General features: G+C 45.9%; 1 protein-coding gene across 1 annotated transcript; it reads left to right on the forward strand.

Annotated features, from left to right (window-relative positions):
- The first annotated feature begins 727 nt into the window (after positions 1-727).
- On the forward strand, positions 728-4467 carry LOC136548737 (uncharacterized). The gene is made up of 4 exons (XM_066540157.1): positions 728-817; positions 2050-2836; positions 3059-3145; positions 3260-4467. Exons 1-4 carry the CDS (start codon positions 728-730, stop codon positions 4465-4467), a joined length of 2172 nt encoding a protein of 723 aa, XP_066396254.1.
- The last annotated feature ends 8539 nt before the right edge of the window (positions 4468-13006 follow it).

The following is a 13006-nucleotide window of genomic DNA, read 5'->3' on the forward strand; positions in this document are numbered from 1 at the left end:
AGAATAGAGAACGATTCCCTCAGATTCACTGGAGAAGCTAGGGCGTATTTTTGCGTTTGGGGTCGCTCTCTCCAGGGCGACTCAGGCGGCGCCGCTCCTCCACACGCCTCCGAGCCCCCTCACGCTCCCATCCCTGGCCGCCGCCGGAGCTCGACGCCGGCAGGCCAGCCAAAGGCAGGGATGGCGGCGGCTGGGTCTTCCCCCCTTCTCCTCCCTCCTCTCTCTCTCTCTCTCTCTCTCTCTCTCGGAGGTGCGGGATTCTAGCCATGGCGGAGGTCTGCATGGGGCGGCGGCCGGCGGCGGGATTCCGGCCTGCCATGCCTGGATCCGGCGTCCCCTAGGCTGGATCTAGCTTGCCGGCGCGCAGATCCGTGGTGCGGTGGCAGGAGGCAGCTGCGGCAGTGTGGTGGTGCGGTGGCGGGGCTGTGGTGTAGCGGCGCGGGAGCCACGCAGGCTGCTCCGGTGGCAGTGGCTCTTGGAGCTACGGGCAGCTTCAAGGCCGGACCGACGCAACTATGGCTGGCTTACTCTGGGCTGCCAGTGGGCTGATCCGCTGCCTCCTCACTAGGTGCGCCCGGTGTCAGGCGTGTAGCGGCCGCGAGGCGCCCGACAACGGCGGGCAAGGCTACAGGGTGCTCGGTGCTGGCATACGAGGCCGGATCTAGACTCTAGGTGGCCAGTTCGGCTTCGGGGCCGACGGCGGGCGGTGCCTGCGGTCGTGGTCAAGATGGAGGCGGCGGCGGCGGCATGGGGCACTGGGTTCGGGGCCTGGTGTCTGAATCCGGCGGTCCCAGGGCAGGGGGCGGCGCCCGAGATGGTGGGGCACACGCCCTATTGTGGCTGGCGGCGACGTCGGCTGCGACATCGGTGGGTGCTTGGGCCGATGAAGATGGTCTGTGGCGGCCTCATCGTGCGGCACTGGGACGCGAGCGGCGGAGCCAGGTTCGGCTATGCATGGCCCAGACGGAGGGGGTGACGGTCGACGCAGCTGTGCGGCTGCTGCGTGCAGCCGACGCGTCGATGCCCCTCTGAAGGGGCTTTCGTGGGGCGGCAGGACAGCGACGATGGCGGTGTTGGCTGGCAGGGGGTCCGGCTTCATGACCCGGCGTTCATGCTAGAGGGTTCTTGGGCGAAAGCCTTGGCGACGGCGACGCCATTGGGCGCCGCTTCCCTTGTTGGGAGCGTCGTGTTCCCCTAGCATGTCATCCAAGGGTGAAAACCCGGTCCACTTTGGACGTGCGACGGTGGCGCCATCGGCGTCGCTCCCTTCCTGAAGGCATCGCATCTGGATTATCGCCGTGGCCTCGATGCGAGGTATGGGTTTGCGACTGGAAGTCGGAGCTACTCTTCGTGGGTTGAGCTTGGCAACGATGACCGGTGGCGGTCATTCCTTTGGACCCGTCGGGAGGTGACCAGTGGGTGGCCTGTAGGGGCGGACCTAGTGGGTGGTCATGGTGGTCCACCGACCACCCTGTGGGCCACCTGTCCACTGCACCCTATGGGCCACCTGACCATACATCATGCTGTACGAGATATAGCTCTTCGCGTGTGCATGACTACGGCTCTTCGCGTGCTCTACGACGACGGCTTCTTTGCTGCTTGTTTCATTCGGAGGTGGGTCGGTCGTGGGGCCCATGACTATGGCTCGGGCCACGTACATCCGGCCCAAGCAGGCAAGCATGTGCTATGGCACTGGACCCAGGCCTCGTCTATGAGACTACAACGATCCAGATTGCTCTTCGCGTGCGCCAGCGCCGGCTCCAGCTCGACCACTCGGTGCCATGCCCAGCGCGCCCGCCACCGCCCTTCCAGCACTCCAGTAGATCATCGCCTGTCGCTTTGCCTGGCCTGGCCATCGCCTGCAAGATTGATCGAGTGATCGTCGTGCTTCCTCAGTTCCTCAGGTGATACTCCCCGTCCATCCCCGTGCTTCCTCAGTTCTAGATTTTTTTCTTCTGATCGTTAGTTTTGCTAATTGGCGAGTGTTTTTTCCAGAACTCTTGAGTCTTGAATTATGATAAGAAACGGAGACATTCAATCCCTTTTCAGAAAGCAGCAAAGAAGGCGGCTACTATTGACCCACCTTCGGATGTAAATATTGTGGAAGAGCAGAATCAAGAAGAAGATAGAGTACAAGTTGAAGAAATTGCAGATCATTTGCCCTCACCCCCGCTAACATCACCGCCACTGCCCGCATCAAAGCCGCCGACGTATGACATCAATCGCCTACCATATGATCCAGGTGAAAGGCTGCCCATTGAAGATTATCCTGTTAATAATCAAGATGCAATTCGTAGAGCATATATTACTAAAGGTTCTTGCAAACCTTATATCCATGATTTTCCATACCGAAACATTGGAGGCGTACCTCGTCGATTCAGTATACAATGGTTGTATAATTATGAGTGGCTTGAATATAGTGTCAAGAAGGATTCTACATTTTGCTTCATATGCTACTTGTTCAAGAAGGGCAGTGGATCAAAAACTTTTATTGTTGATGGATGGAATAATTGGAATATAGGAATCACAGCACTTCTCAAACATTCTAGTTCTAGGGCACATAAAGCAGCTCAAGAGAAGTACATTGGTTTTATGAATCCCAAGGTAGCAATTGATTATAACATTAACAAGTGGAGTGAGGAGGAGCTTCGTCTTTACAAAAAAAGATTGACATATTCACTTAGATGTATCAAGTTTCTTTTGCATCAAGGATTGGCATTCCGTGGACATGATGAAAGTGAAGAGTCTAGCAACAGAGGCAACTTCATTGAACTTTTAAAGTTTCTTGCAGGAAATAGTGAAGAAGTGAACAAGTATGTCTTGAACAATGCACCAGGTAATTGCACTTTGACTAGCCCAAAGATACAAAAGCAAATTATTCACTGTTGTGCCATAGAAACTAGAAAGAAAATAATTGAGGAACTTGGTGATGAGCCCTATGCAATTTTAGCTGATGAGTCTAGTGATATATCACATAAAGAACAACTAGCTCTTTGCTTGCGTTATGTTGATAAACTTGGAAGGCCATGTGAGCACTTTATTGGAGTTGTTCATGTAGATGATACTACCTCTTTGTCACTTAAGAAAGCAATTGAAGTTTTACTTGTTAGTAATGGATTGAGTATGCAGCAGATTAGAGGTCAAGGTTATGATGGGGCTAGCAATATGAAAGGAGATATTAAAGGGCTCAAAACTTTAATCATGCAAGAATCACCTTCCGCTTATTATAGTCATTGCTTTGCACATCAACTCCAACTAGTTCTTGTTGCTGTTGCCAAAGGAAATACTGACTGCAAGACTTTTTTTGATCAAGTATCTATCTTGTTGAACATTGTTGGGGTTTCTTGCAAGCGTCATGATATGCTTCGAAATGCTAGGCTTGAGAATGTCAAGAAAGCACTAGAGTGTGGTGAGCTTGAATCGGGGAGTGGATTAAATCAAGAGATGGGTTTGCCTAGGCCTGGTGACACTCGGTGGGGCTCTCATTACAAAATTATATGTAGCATCATCACTATATATTCCTCAATTCATGATGTGCTCATTGAACTTGGTGCTGATAATGCATATAAGGAAGATTGGACAAAGATACATTTTGTGCTTGGAGCATTTGAAACCTTTGAGTTTGTTTTCTTTGTGCACTTAATGTATGTTATTCTTGGATATACAAATGAGTTATCCGAGTGCTTGCAGAGAAGGGATCAAGATATTCTTAATGCAATCTCACTTGTTAATGTGGCAAAGAGCAGAATACAGGAGTTGAGGTCTAATGGTTGGGATAATTTTCTTCAGAAGGTCACTTTTTTTTGTATTAAACATGGTGTTGAAGTTCTTGCTATGGATGGTGCTTATGTGCCTTATGGAAAATCAGCACGGTATGCTCGTGCCCGAAACCAAACAAATGATGACCATTTCCGAAGAGAAGTATACATTGGTGTCATTGATCAAATTAGTCAAGAGCTTGATAATCGGTTTGATGAGATCAATATGGAGCTACTCTTTTGTATGTCAGCCTTTAGTCCTTCCAACTCCTTTGCTTCTTTTGATGCACGGAAGGTACGTAGATTGGCTAAATTTTATCCTAAGGACTTCTCCAACAATGATTTGTTAAAACTGGAATTGCAACTTGATAATTATATTGATGACATGCGACAAGATGCTAGCTTCCAAGGTCTAGACAACATTGTTGATCTCTTAGTTAAGCTTATTAAAACAAAGAGGCACAAAGTGTATGATATGGTGTACTTGCTTCTCAAATTGATATTGCTTTTACCAGTGGCAACTGCGAGTGTTGAAAGGGTATTTTCTGCATTGGTTATAGTGAAAACAAAGTCAAGGAATAAGATAGGTGATACTGTTTTGGATGATTGTCTAGTCACATTTATTGAGCGGGATATTTTCTTCCAAGTTAATGAAGATGATATAATAGAGACATTCATGTCATTGAGAAAGCGGCGGATAAACAAGTAATATTGTAAGTCTCTCTACTATTGTTATATTTCGAAGTATTTGTATTTCATTTGAACAATTTATATTAAGATTTGACGTCGTTTTACCGAACTATAATATGGTTTTATCGAATTATAAATGGTTTACCGAATTGTATAAAATTTTTTTTGCGGCGCTGTCGAGGCGGGACCTACAGGATACCCCGCAAGGGAGAGAGAAGATCTAGTCCAACTAGGATTCTCCCCATGTAATCTTAGTAGTATAGCTATTAAGTAATCCTACTAGGAAATCTCATTGTAAACGGACTAGGACTCTGGCCTCCTAACTATATAAAGGAGGGCAAGGCTCCTGAGATAGAACAACAAGGGTACAACATAACACTTGACAATCAATCCAACGCAAAGGCTAACGCCGACTGGACGTAAGGTCATTACTCGATCTACGATCGAGGGCCTGAACCAGGATAAATCGACTGTGTCTTGCGTTAACCATCGAGTTCGGCATACGCCAAAGCCCGAACATACTGCCCTGGGTACCCCCGTGGCAGGCTATCGGTGGTGAAACATCGACAGCTGGCGCGCCAGGTAGGGGATTTCGGCGACTTTGCATCCGAGAACTCGATGGACCTCGACAACATAATCTTCCCGATGGGATCAACTTTCATCTTCGGCTCGTGGATCTGCGAGGAGGACAACAACGGCAAGCTTCAGGGCCATCTCCTCAAAGATCTAGATCATCATAAAGAATTTCATATTTCACCAACTACAACGGATCAGCTCACCAGAAGATTTGCACAGCTCACAGTATCCGATTCAAATCAGATCTCACAGCCACTCATATCCGATTCGAATTCAAACATCAAGGCGAAGTTTTATCCGAGTGCTTTCAAAAAACCGAGTTCTTTTTTGGCAAGATTCCAGAGCACAACCCAAAACAACTCGGATTACCCTCAGAGTTCTTCCAAGAAGTTGAGTTCTTTTCCATTTGGGCTCGACAACATGGCAAAATCCTATCAGGGACAGTTCGAAAGATCTTTCAATCCAAGATGCGGGATACCACTAACAGGAGCTCAGGAGGGTCTCGTGCTAACAGTAACATCCCAAGACTGCATCACCCACTGGCCAGGTTCTGTTCCTGAGGACAGCGGTACCCAACTAGTCGGCACGACGACAACAGCAATTCTACCCTACCAAGAAGGAGACTCGATCTATGACACCGAGGCATCCACTAAAGTTATTAACAGCTCTGACAGCATGAAAACTAATGCCAACAACAGAACGACTCATGCGTGAGAAGTGCTCATGGTTCGACGACCGCGGTCACCATTAAATCCCCCAGAAGTACCCGATGTCAGATCATCAGATGAATCAGAATCCAACATATCACCTTTTGCCCAAGGCTACGACGGAGAAACAGATAGTCAGAAACAAGCTAGAGAAAGAAAAAACAAGTTGAAGCAAGGGCGTCAACACCGTGCTAGGCAGCACAGGGAAGCTTGGATCAGATACAAGTAAGAATTGGCAGAGTACGACAAAAGAAAATCGCAACGAGAAGTCGAGGGGAGACGCACGGCGAATACACCTTATGATAAGATTCGAGAAGCATTAGAAGAACTCGGAAAAACTTCACATCCCAGTGAGAAGTATGAACAGCTCTAGGACTTGCTCCGACCGACGATCCCGAAAACGCATGAAGAGAGAGCTCGATCAAGACTACCCGCCAGATCAACAACCCACAGGCAAGAAGATCAAAATCAAAGGAAATCCGCTTTCGAAAGACTTGGGCCGGGTGGAAGCCATGACGAAGGAAGTAGGAAGGAACATAATCAAGGCCACCGATTTGAACAACCAAAGAAGACTAGGAGTAGGGTACCTACCCAGACAATCTCGCAAGATTATTCCCGTCAGAACGACAGTTGGCCAGAAGAAGGTGCCGAATCCGAATTCAAAGAAACCAAGACGCACGACAGATTCCCCTGTTTCGCGAACAGGCTTGCATTGAATATATTCACAATCAATTGAACTAGCCGAAGGAGACGACGATATCAAAACCCTGTTCTTTCCCATGGCACTGGAAGCCATGCCTCTCCAATGGTTCGACAAACTGAACCCAGGATCTATCAGAAATTGGGAGGATTTGCAAAGAGCTTTTTGTGAGAATTTTGCAGGAATCATTACACATCCAATCACCCATGCAGAATTAAAAGGACTCAAGCAAAAGGGAGGTGAAAGTCTCAGAAATTACTATCGACGATTCGGCGAACTACGAGCTCAAGTGCATGACATAACCGAACGAGAAGTAATTGAAGCTTTCTCTCACGGAATCATGGCTAGGTGGCAATTTCAAGACTTCTGCAAAGAAAATCCGAGAAACAATGAAGAATTCAGACAAACAGTAGAAAAGATGATTACTGCAGAAGAAAAAACACGAGAAAGGTTCCTGGACAGAAACAACCAGGACAACTCGGACAAGCAAAATCATCGAAACAGCAGACATCAAGAAAGAAAACGTAGACCAGACAATACTGTGGCAATGGCCGACAAATCAAAGAAGTTTACCAAACCCAGAAGATATGATGACATTGAAAACATACGTTGCCCATTACACCCTAGTGGGAGGCACACCATCGGAAATTGCTATACTTTCAAAGATCGATACACAAGAAAAGATAGTAAGGAAGACACTAAAGAGGACAATCAGAAAAGAGAAGAAGACAACCACGAGGACAAAGGATTCCAAAAACCTAGGGGAACGGTAGCAGTGATTTTCTCAGGGGTTCCGGATTGCAGAAGCAAACATCAAGAAAAACTAGCACTGCAGACCATTATGACCGCAGAACCGGCTACACCAAGATACCTCAATTGGTCACAGTATCCTATCCAATTCACCAGAGAAGACCAATGGACTAGCATGGGAAACGCAGGCCATTATCCATTGGTTCTGGATCCGACTATAGCTGGTATGACCGTCACCAAAGTACTAATCGATGGAGGAGCTGGGCTTAACATCATCTTTTCAGAAACTCTAAGGAAAATGGGACTACAACTCGCCGGGATGATTACACCAACAAGCACACCTTTTTACGGAATAGTACCTGGCAAAGCAGCCATGCCACTCGGACAAATTACTTTACCTGTTACCTTTGGAACTCCTTCAAACTACCGAACAGAGTTTATCAAATTCGAAGTCACCGACTTTGATTCATCATATCATGCAATCCTAGGATGTCCAGCACTGGCCAAATTCATGGCAATACCACATTATCCATACTTACTGCTTAAGATGCCAGGACCCCACGGTATCCTTTCTCTTCGAAGCGATTTAAAGCGCGCTTTTGACTGCGACGTTCAGGCGATCCAAATTGCAGCTAAAGCACAAGCTGACAATGGAAGAAAAGAAATAGCCGCAATCGCTGCAGAAACAAGCCAAGAAGAATTAGAAATACCGGCTAAAAAACCCAGTATCATCGCGCCACCAAAAGAAGCCGACGTCAAGTAAATCGACTTAGGCACAGGCGACACCTCCAAGACAGCAACTATCAGTGCTCACCTCTCGGCAAAATAGGAACTCGCGCTCACCAACTTTCTTCGGGACAACAAAGATATCTTCACCTGGAAGCCAGCCGACATGCCAGGAGTCCCAAGGGAGTTGGCTGAGCACAGAATTGATGTTAACGAAGGCTCCAAACCTATAAAACAACGGTTACGACGATTCTCACCCGACAAGAAGGCAGCAATTAAAAAGGAAATAACAAAACTGATGGCAGCTGGATTCATCAAGGAAATCCTTCATCCAGATTGGCTAGCCAACCCGGTCCTTGTACAGAAGAAAAACATGGACGAGTGGCGTATGTGCGTCGATTACACAGATCTCAACAAACATTGCCCAAAAGATCCGTTCGGGCTACCACGCATTGACCAGATAGTTGACTCAATAGCAGGATCTGCGTTATTATCTTTTCTCGATTGCTATTCAGGGTATCACCAGATCGCACTAAAAGAAGAAGACCAGAGCAAGACATCTTTCATCACCCCGTTTGGCGCCTACTGCTACAAGACCATGTCGTTTGGACTAAAGAACGCAGGCGCCACGTACCAAAGAGCTATCCAGACTTGCCTTGAGAATCAAATAGGTGAAAATGTGGAAGCATACGTGGACGATGTGGTGGTGAAAACAAAGAACCTAGACACTCTAATTGAAGATTTAAAGCAAACCTTCGAAAACTTAAAAAAATGGAGATGGAAATTGAACCCAAATAAATATGTATTTGGAGTTCCCTCAGGACAACTACTCAGATTTTTGGTTAGTCAGCGCGGGATCGAAGCCAGCACCAAGCAAATTCGAGCTATAACAGAAATGGGCCCACCTAGGAGTGTCAAAGATGTGCAGAAACTAACAGGATGCATGGCGGCCCTCAACCGTTTCATATCAAGACTCGGCGAAAAGGGGTTACCCTTCTTTAAACTACTGAAGAAGACAGACAAGTTCGAGTGGACAATAGAAGCCGACGAAGCTTTCAAAAAACTTAAAGAATACCTCACTTCATCGCCCATCCTGACACCTCCAAAGAAAGATGAAGATATGATGCTATATATCACAGCAACTCCCACCGTAATCAGTACAGCGATAGTCATAGAAAGAGAAGAACAAGGGCGCATGTATAAAGTGCAACATCCAGTATACTACATCAGCGAAGTACTATCAGAATCCAAAATAAGGTACCCACACATACAAAAACTACTCTACGCTCTACTCATTACCTCACGGAAGCTTCGCCACTATTTCGAAAGCCACAGGATTATCGTAGTGACAGATTTTCCACTCGGAGACATCCTACACAATAAAGACACCACAGGGCGCATATCCAAATGGGCAGTTGAAATTGGAGCTCTTGATATCAATTTCACCCCACGGAAAGCAATCAAATCTCAAGCCCTCGCCGATTTCGTGGCCGAATGGACAGAGATTCAACAGCCCTTATCAGATACAATCCTCGACCACTGGAAAATGTACTTTGATGGATCACTCAAACTAGGCGGGGCCGGTGCAGGCATTCTCCTCATTTCTCGAGAAGGAAAACAACTCAAGTACGTCCTTCAGATATTATGGCAAGCTACAAATAACGAAGCAGAATACGAAGCCCTCATCCATGGGCTACGAGTCACGATTACCCTCGGAATAAAAAGATTACTCGTATACGGCGATTCAGCAGTGGTCATCAACCAAGTCAACAAAGATTGGGACTGCACCAAAGAAAACATGGGTGCTTATTGTGCTGAAATACGGAAACTTGAAAAACACTTCCAAGGATTAGAAATTTTACACGTCCTACGCGATTCTAACATTGCAGCAGATGTCATTGCCAAGCTCGGATCAGACAGAGCAAAGGTTCCACCCGGCGTATTCATAGAAGAGCTATCAGTTCCCTCTATCAAACAACCCGGTGAAACAACAAATGAAATTCAGGCTAAAAGCGTTCAGATCTTGACAATCAACACTTCATGGACCCAAGATTTCATTGAATATATCAAAGAAAATAAACTGCCAACAGATAAAGCAGAGGCCACACAAGTTGTTCATAGAAGCAAAAACTACGTTTTAGTAGGGAATAAACTCTAAAGAAGAGCAGCGTCATCAGGAGTACTACTAAAATGTGTCTCATTTGAAGAAGGCAAAGAAATTCTAAATGAAATACACTCAGGTTGCTGTGGAAATCATGCCGCCTCAAGGACACTGGTTGGCAAAGCATTTCACACCGGATTCTACTGGCCAACCGCTTTAAAAGACGCCGAAGAGCTTGTCAGAAAATGCAAAGGTTGCCAAATGTTTGCAAGACAAGCCCATATACCAGCTCACAATCTTATCTGCATCCCACCCGCTTGGCCTTTTTCCTGCTGGGGGCTAGATCAAGTAGGACCCTTGAAAAAAGCAAAAGGCAGTTTTGAGTACATCTTCATAGCAATCGACAAATTCACCAAGTGGATTGAATACAAACCGCTCGCAAAGTACAGCGCAACCAAAGCAGTTGAGTTCATCCAAGACATTATGCACCGCTTCGGCATGCCCAATCGAATCATCACAGATCTAGGCTCCCCCTTCACGGCTACGGAATTCAAGAGCTGGGCACAAGACTGTGGTTTCAGTATAGACTATGCATCCGTTGCACATCCAGAAGCCAACGGACAAGTAGAAAGGGCTAACGGACTCATACTAGCCGGATTAAAACCAAGGTTATATGAAGAACTAGTGGACTATGGGTCTGTTGACACAAAATGTGACGTACTGTGCCTCACACACAGCAAGCCGAAAAGCATGGCTTCAATTGGGTTCCCGGGTGTTTCGTGATCCGGAAGCGTGCCAGTCAGTTTGACCTGAAAACTAACAAGGGATAAAACAATTAAATGTCAAACCGGAACATGTCGGGTAATACCGGACAGTTCCACATGTACGGCCCTGAAGCCACTTACAACGACATACGGCTATAGAGAGCTGTCTGCCAACAAATTCATAAACCATTCAGCTAATCGTAAGGTAAATGCACGTAAAAACCTAATTGCCGAATGCATGTGCATGGGAAGACACGTTTGAACAAGTGAAATTAATTATGAGTTAATGCATAACCAAGCTCGGCAATCCAACCGAATTGGGATCCATGAAGAAGGAACGTACAAATAAAAGCGATTAAACTAAACTAAAACCTGCATCTGCCGCACGATACCTAGTTTCGTTAAAGCTTAAACGTGATTAACATGCATGAACCCGCAACATGTGACAATCTAGATTAAGACAATTCAGCCACTATGAGCATGTTATCTATTTTGCAAGGGTAATATAAGAATAGACAATGATCGTTGAAGCACGAGTAAAACCACAAGAGAAAGAAGTCCGAACAATATCAATCTAGATTGGGCAGAAGTGTGTTACAAATATATAAGAGGTTTAAAACATGCAACACTGGATAACTTAATGAATCTATTTAGATTTGCCATATCTAATATAGAGCCGATAACTATCTCGCCTTCACTAAGCATATGAGTAAACGCCTGCCGCACGGTATCTACTCATAAACGAAGCATAAGCAAAGACTTCTTGATTGTCAAGCAAAGATCCGCCGCATGACCATTGAAAACAAACAAGACTGCTTGCACCATGTCTAAATCCACCGCATGATACTAAACATGATAACAAGGTTGTTGGAACTTACGGAGGTCGACGGATCGATGATTCCTCTCGAAGAACTCGACGACACGACAAGAGGACTCGAAAGTTGGCACGGGGCCGGTTGTATTGATTTGGTTGTGAACACTTCTTACAATGGTCGAGGGTCAACATTTATACCCTAGACAAAATGTGAGTCCTAAAGGACTACGATTTACAAAGGAACTTCTAAACAAACTTGGAAACTTACAATTCCTTACCCTAAACTTATAGATTCCTTTATTAATACAACTCTCATCTTTCCGATCGGTCTTGCCTGCCATCTTCTATTTTCCCGAATGGAGTTACCGCCTTCCAGAATAACCGACCGCACAAGCATTTAGCCGACCGCTTGCGTTGTTTGCCGAACACCCTTCTTCCCGCATGTGGGTTTACCTGTCATCTTCCAGAATCGACCAAAATCCAGTGTTAACACATGCCCCCTCAATTTCGGGATAAAAGTTGTTTTATTCTGAAATTGACCACAAGCTCTTTCATCCTCCTAGGTCATCACCGTTCAAAACCGCAGCCGCTGCCCAAAAATTCAAGCTTTCAGCGCAACCTCGGACCTCCTTCCAATCTTCAATGGCGACCCAGGACGAAATTCCAGAGGTAAACTTCATTTATATTCGGCAACTTTCATCTCATCCTTCCGCTCCTCTTTTGATTTACTCCCCTCTGATTTCAATCATCTTCTAAAGGAGTACAAGAGCCAGATTTTGATCCCTTAAGGCATGAACCTTTTGTTTTCTTATCAGTTCAACCATCTTATTTAGCAGTAAGCCTGACTACCTCTACACTCACTTCTTCCATTGCAGCCACAAGTCGAAATTCCCATACTGGGTAATACCTCAGCGCCTACAGAACCAACCCCTGAAGTTTCTACTGAAGATGAAGAAATCCATGATAGCGAAACTTCAGAGACCCATGAAGCTAAAGGTTCAAAGGCTCATAAACCTGATGAGACTATAGGTAACACTGTTCAACCAATTCTCCTCTCCTTTCTCTTTAACAACATCTATCTCTTATGCTCATTATCATTTACTTTACTGAGAATAGATGAGATCTTAGATGAACTGGCAAGGGAAACTTCTCCTGATCAATCTCCAGACCCGTCTCTTCTGAACCTTCAATCAAGTCCTCCAGCAAGCTAGGGTATAACCCATCCTGATGACCAATCAGCCCAACAGGTAATGCCTTGTCTCATACTATATTTTAGCAAAATTACCCAATCGGCTAACACCTTCTTTTTTCCTCTTTGTCTAGAAGAACATCACTAAACCGACCACCAGTTACTCCTTCTCTATTGAGGACTACATTATTGAGAAAGGTGAAGAGATCACTTCTCATCAAACTTTATCAC

The sequence above is a fragment of the Miscanthus floridulus genome, chromosome 4 (genome assembly GCF_019320115.1).
Source record: "Miscanthus floridulus cultivar M001 chromosome 4, ASM1932011v1, whole genome shotgun sequence".
Classification (NCBI taxonomy): Eukaryota; Viridiplantae; Streptophyta; class Magnoliopsida; order Poales; family Poaceae; genus Miscanthus; species Miscanthus floridulus.

Bases quoted from the DNA above. Each gene is read 5' to 3' on its own strand.
- LOC136548737 (XM_066540157.1), top strand. From the start codon at position 728: ATGGAGGCGGCGGCGGCGGCATGGGGCACTGGGTTCGGGGCCTGGTGT. The intron at 818-2,049 runs GTGGGGCACACG...ATCCCTTTTCAG, and splicing joins AGGGGGCGGCGCCCGAGATG to AAAGCAGCAAAGAAGGCGGC. The intron at 2,837-3,058 runs GTAATTGCACTT...TTGTTCATGTAG, and splicing joins TGTCTTGAACAATGCACCAG to ATGATACTACCTCTTTGTCA.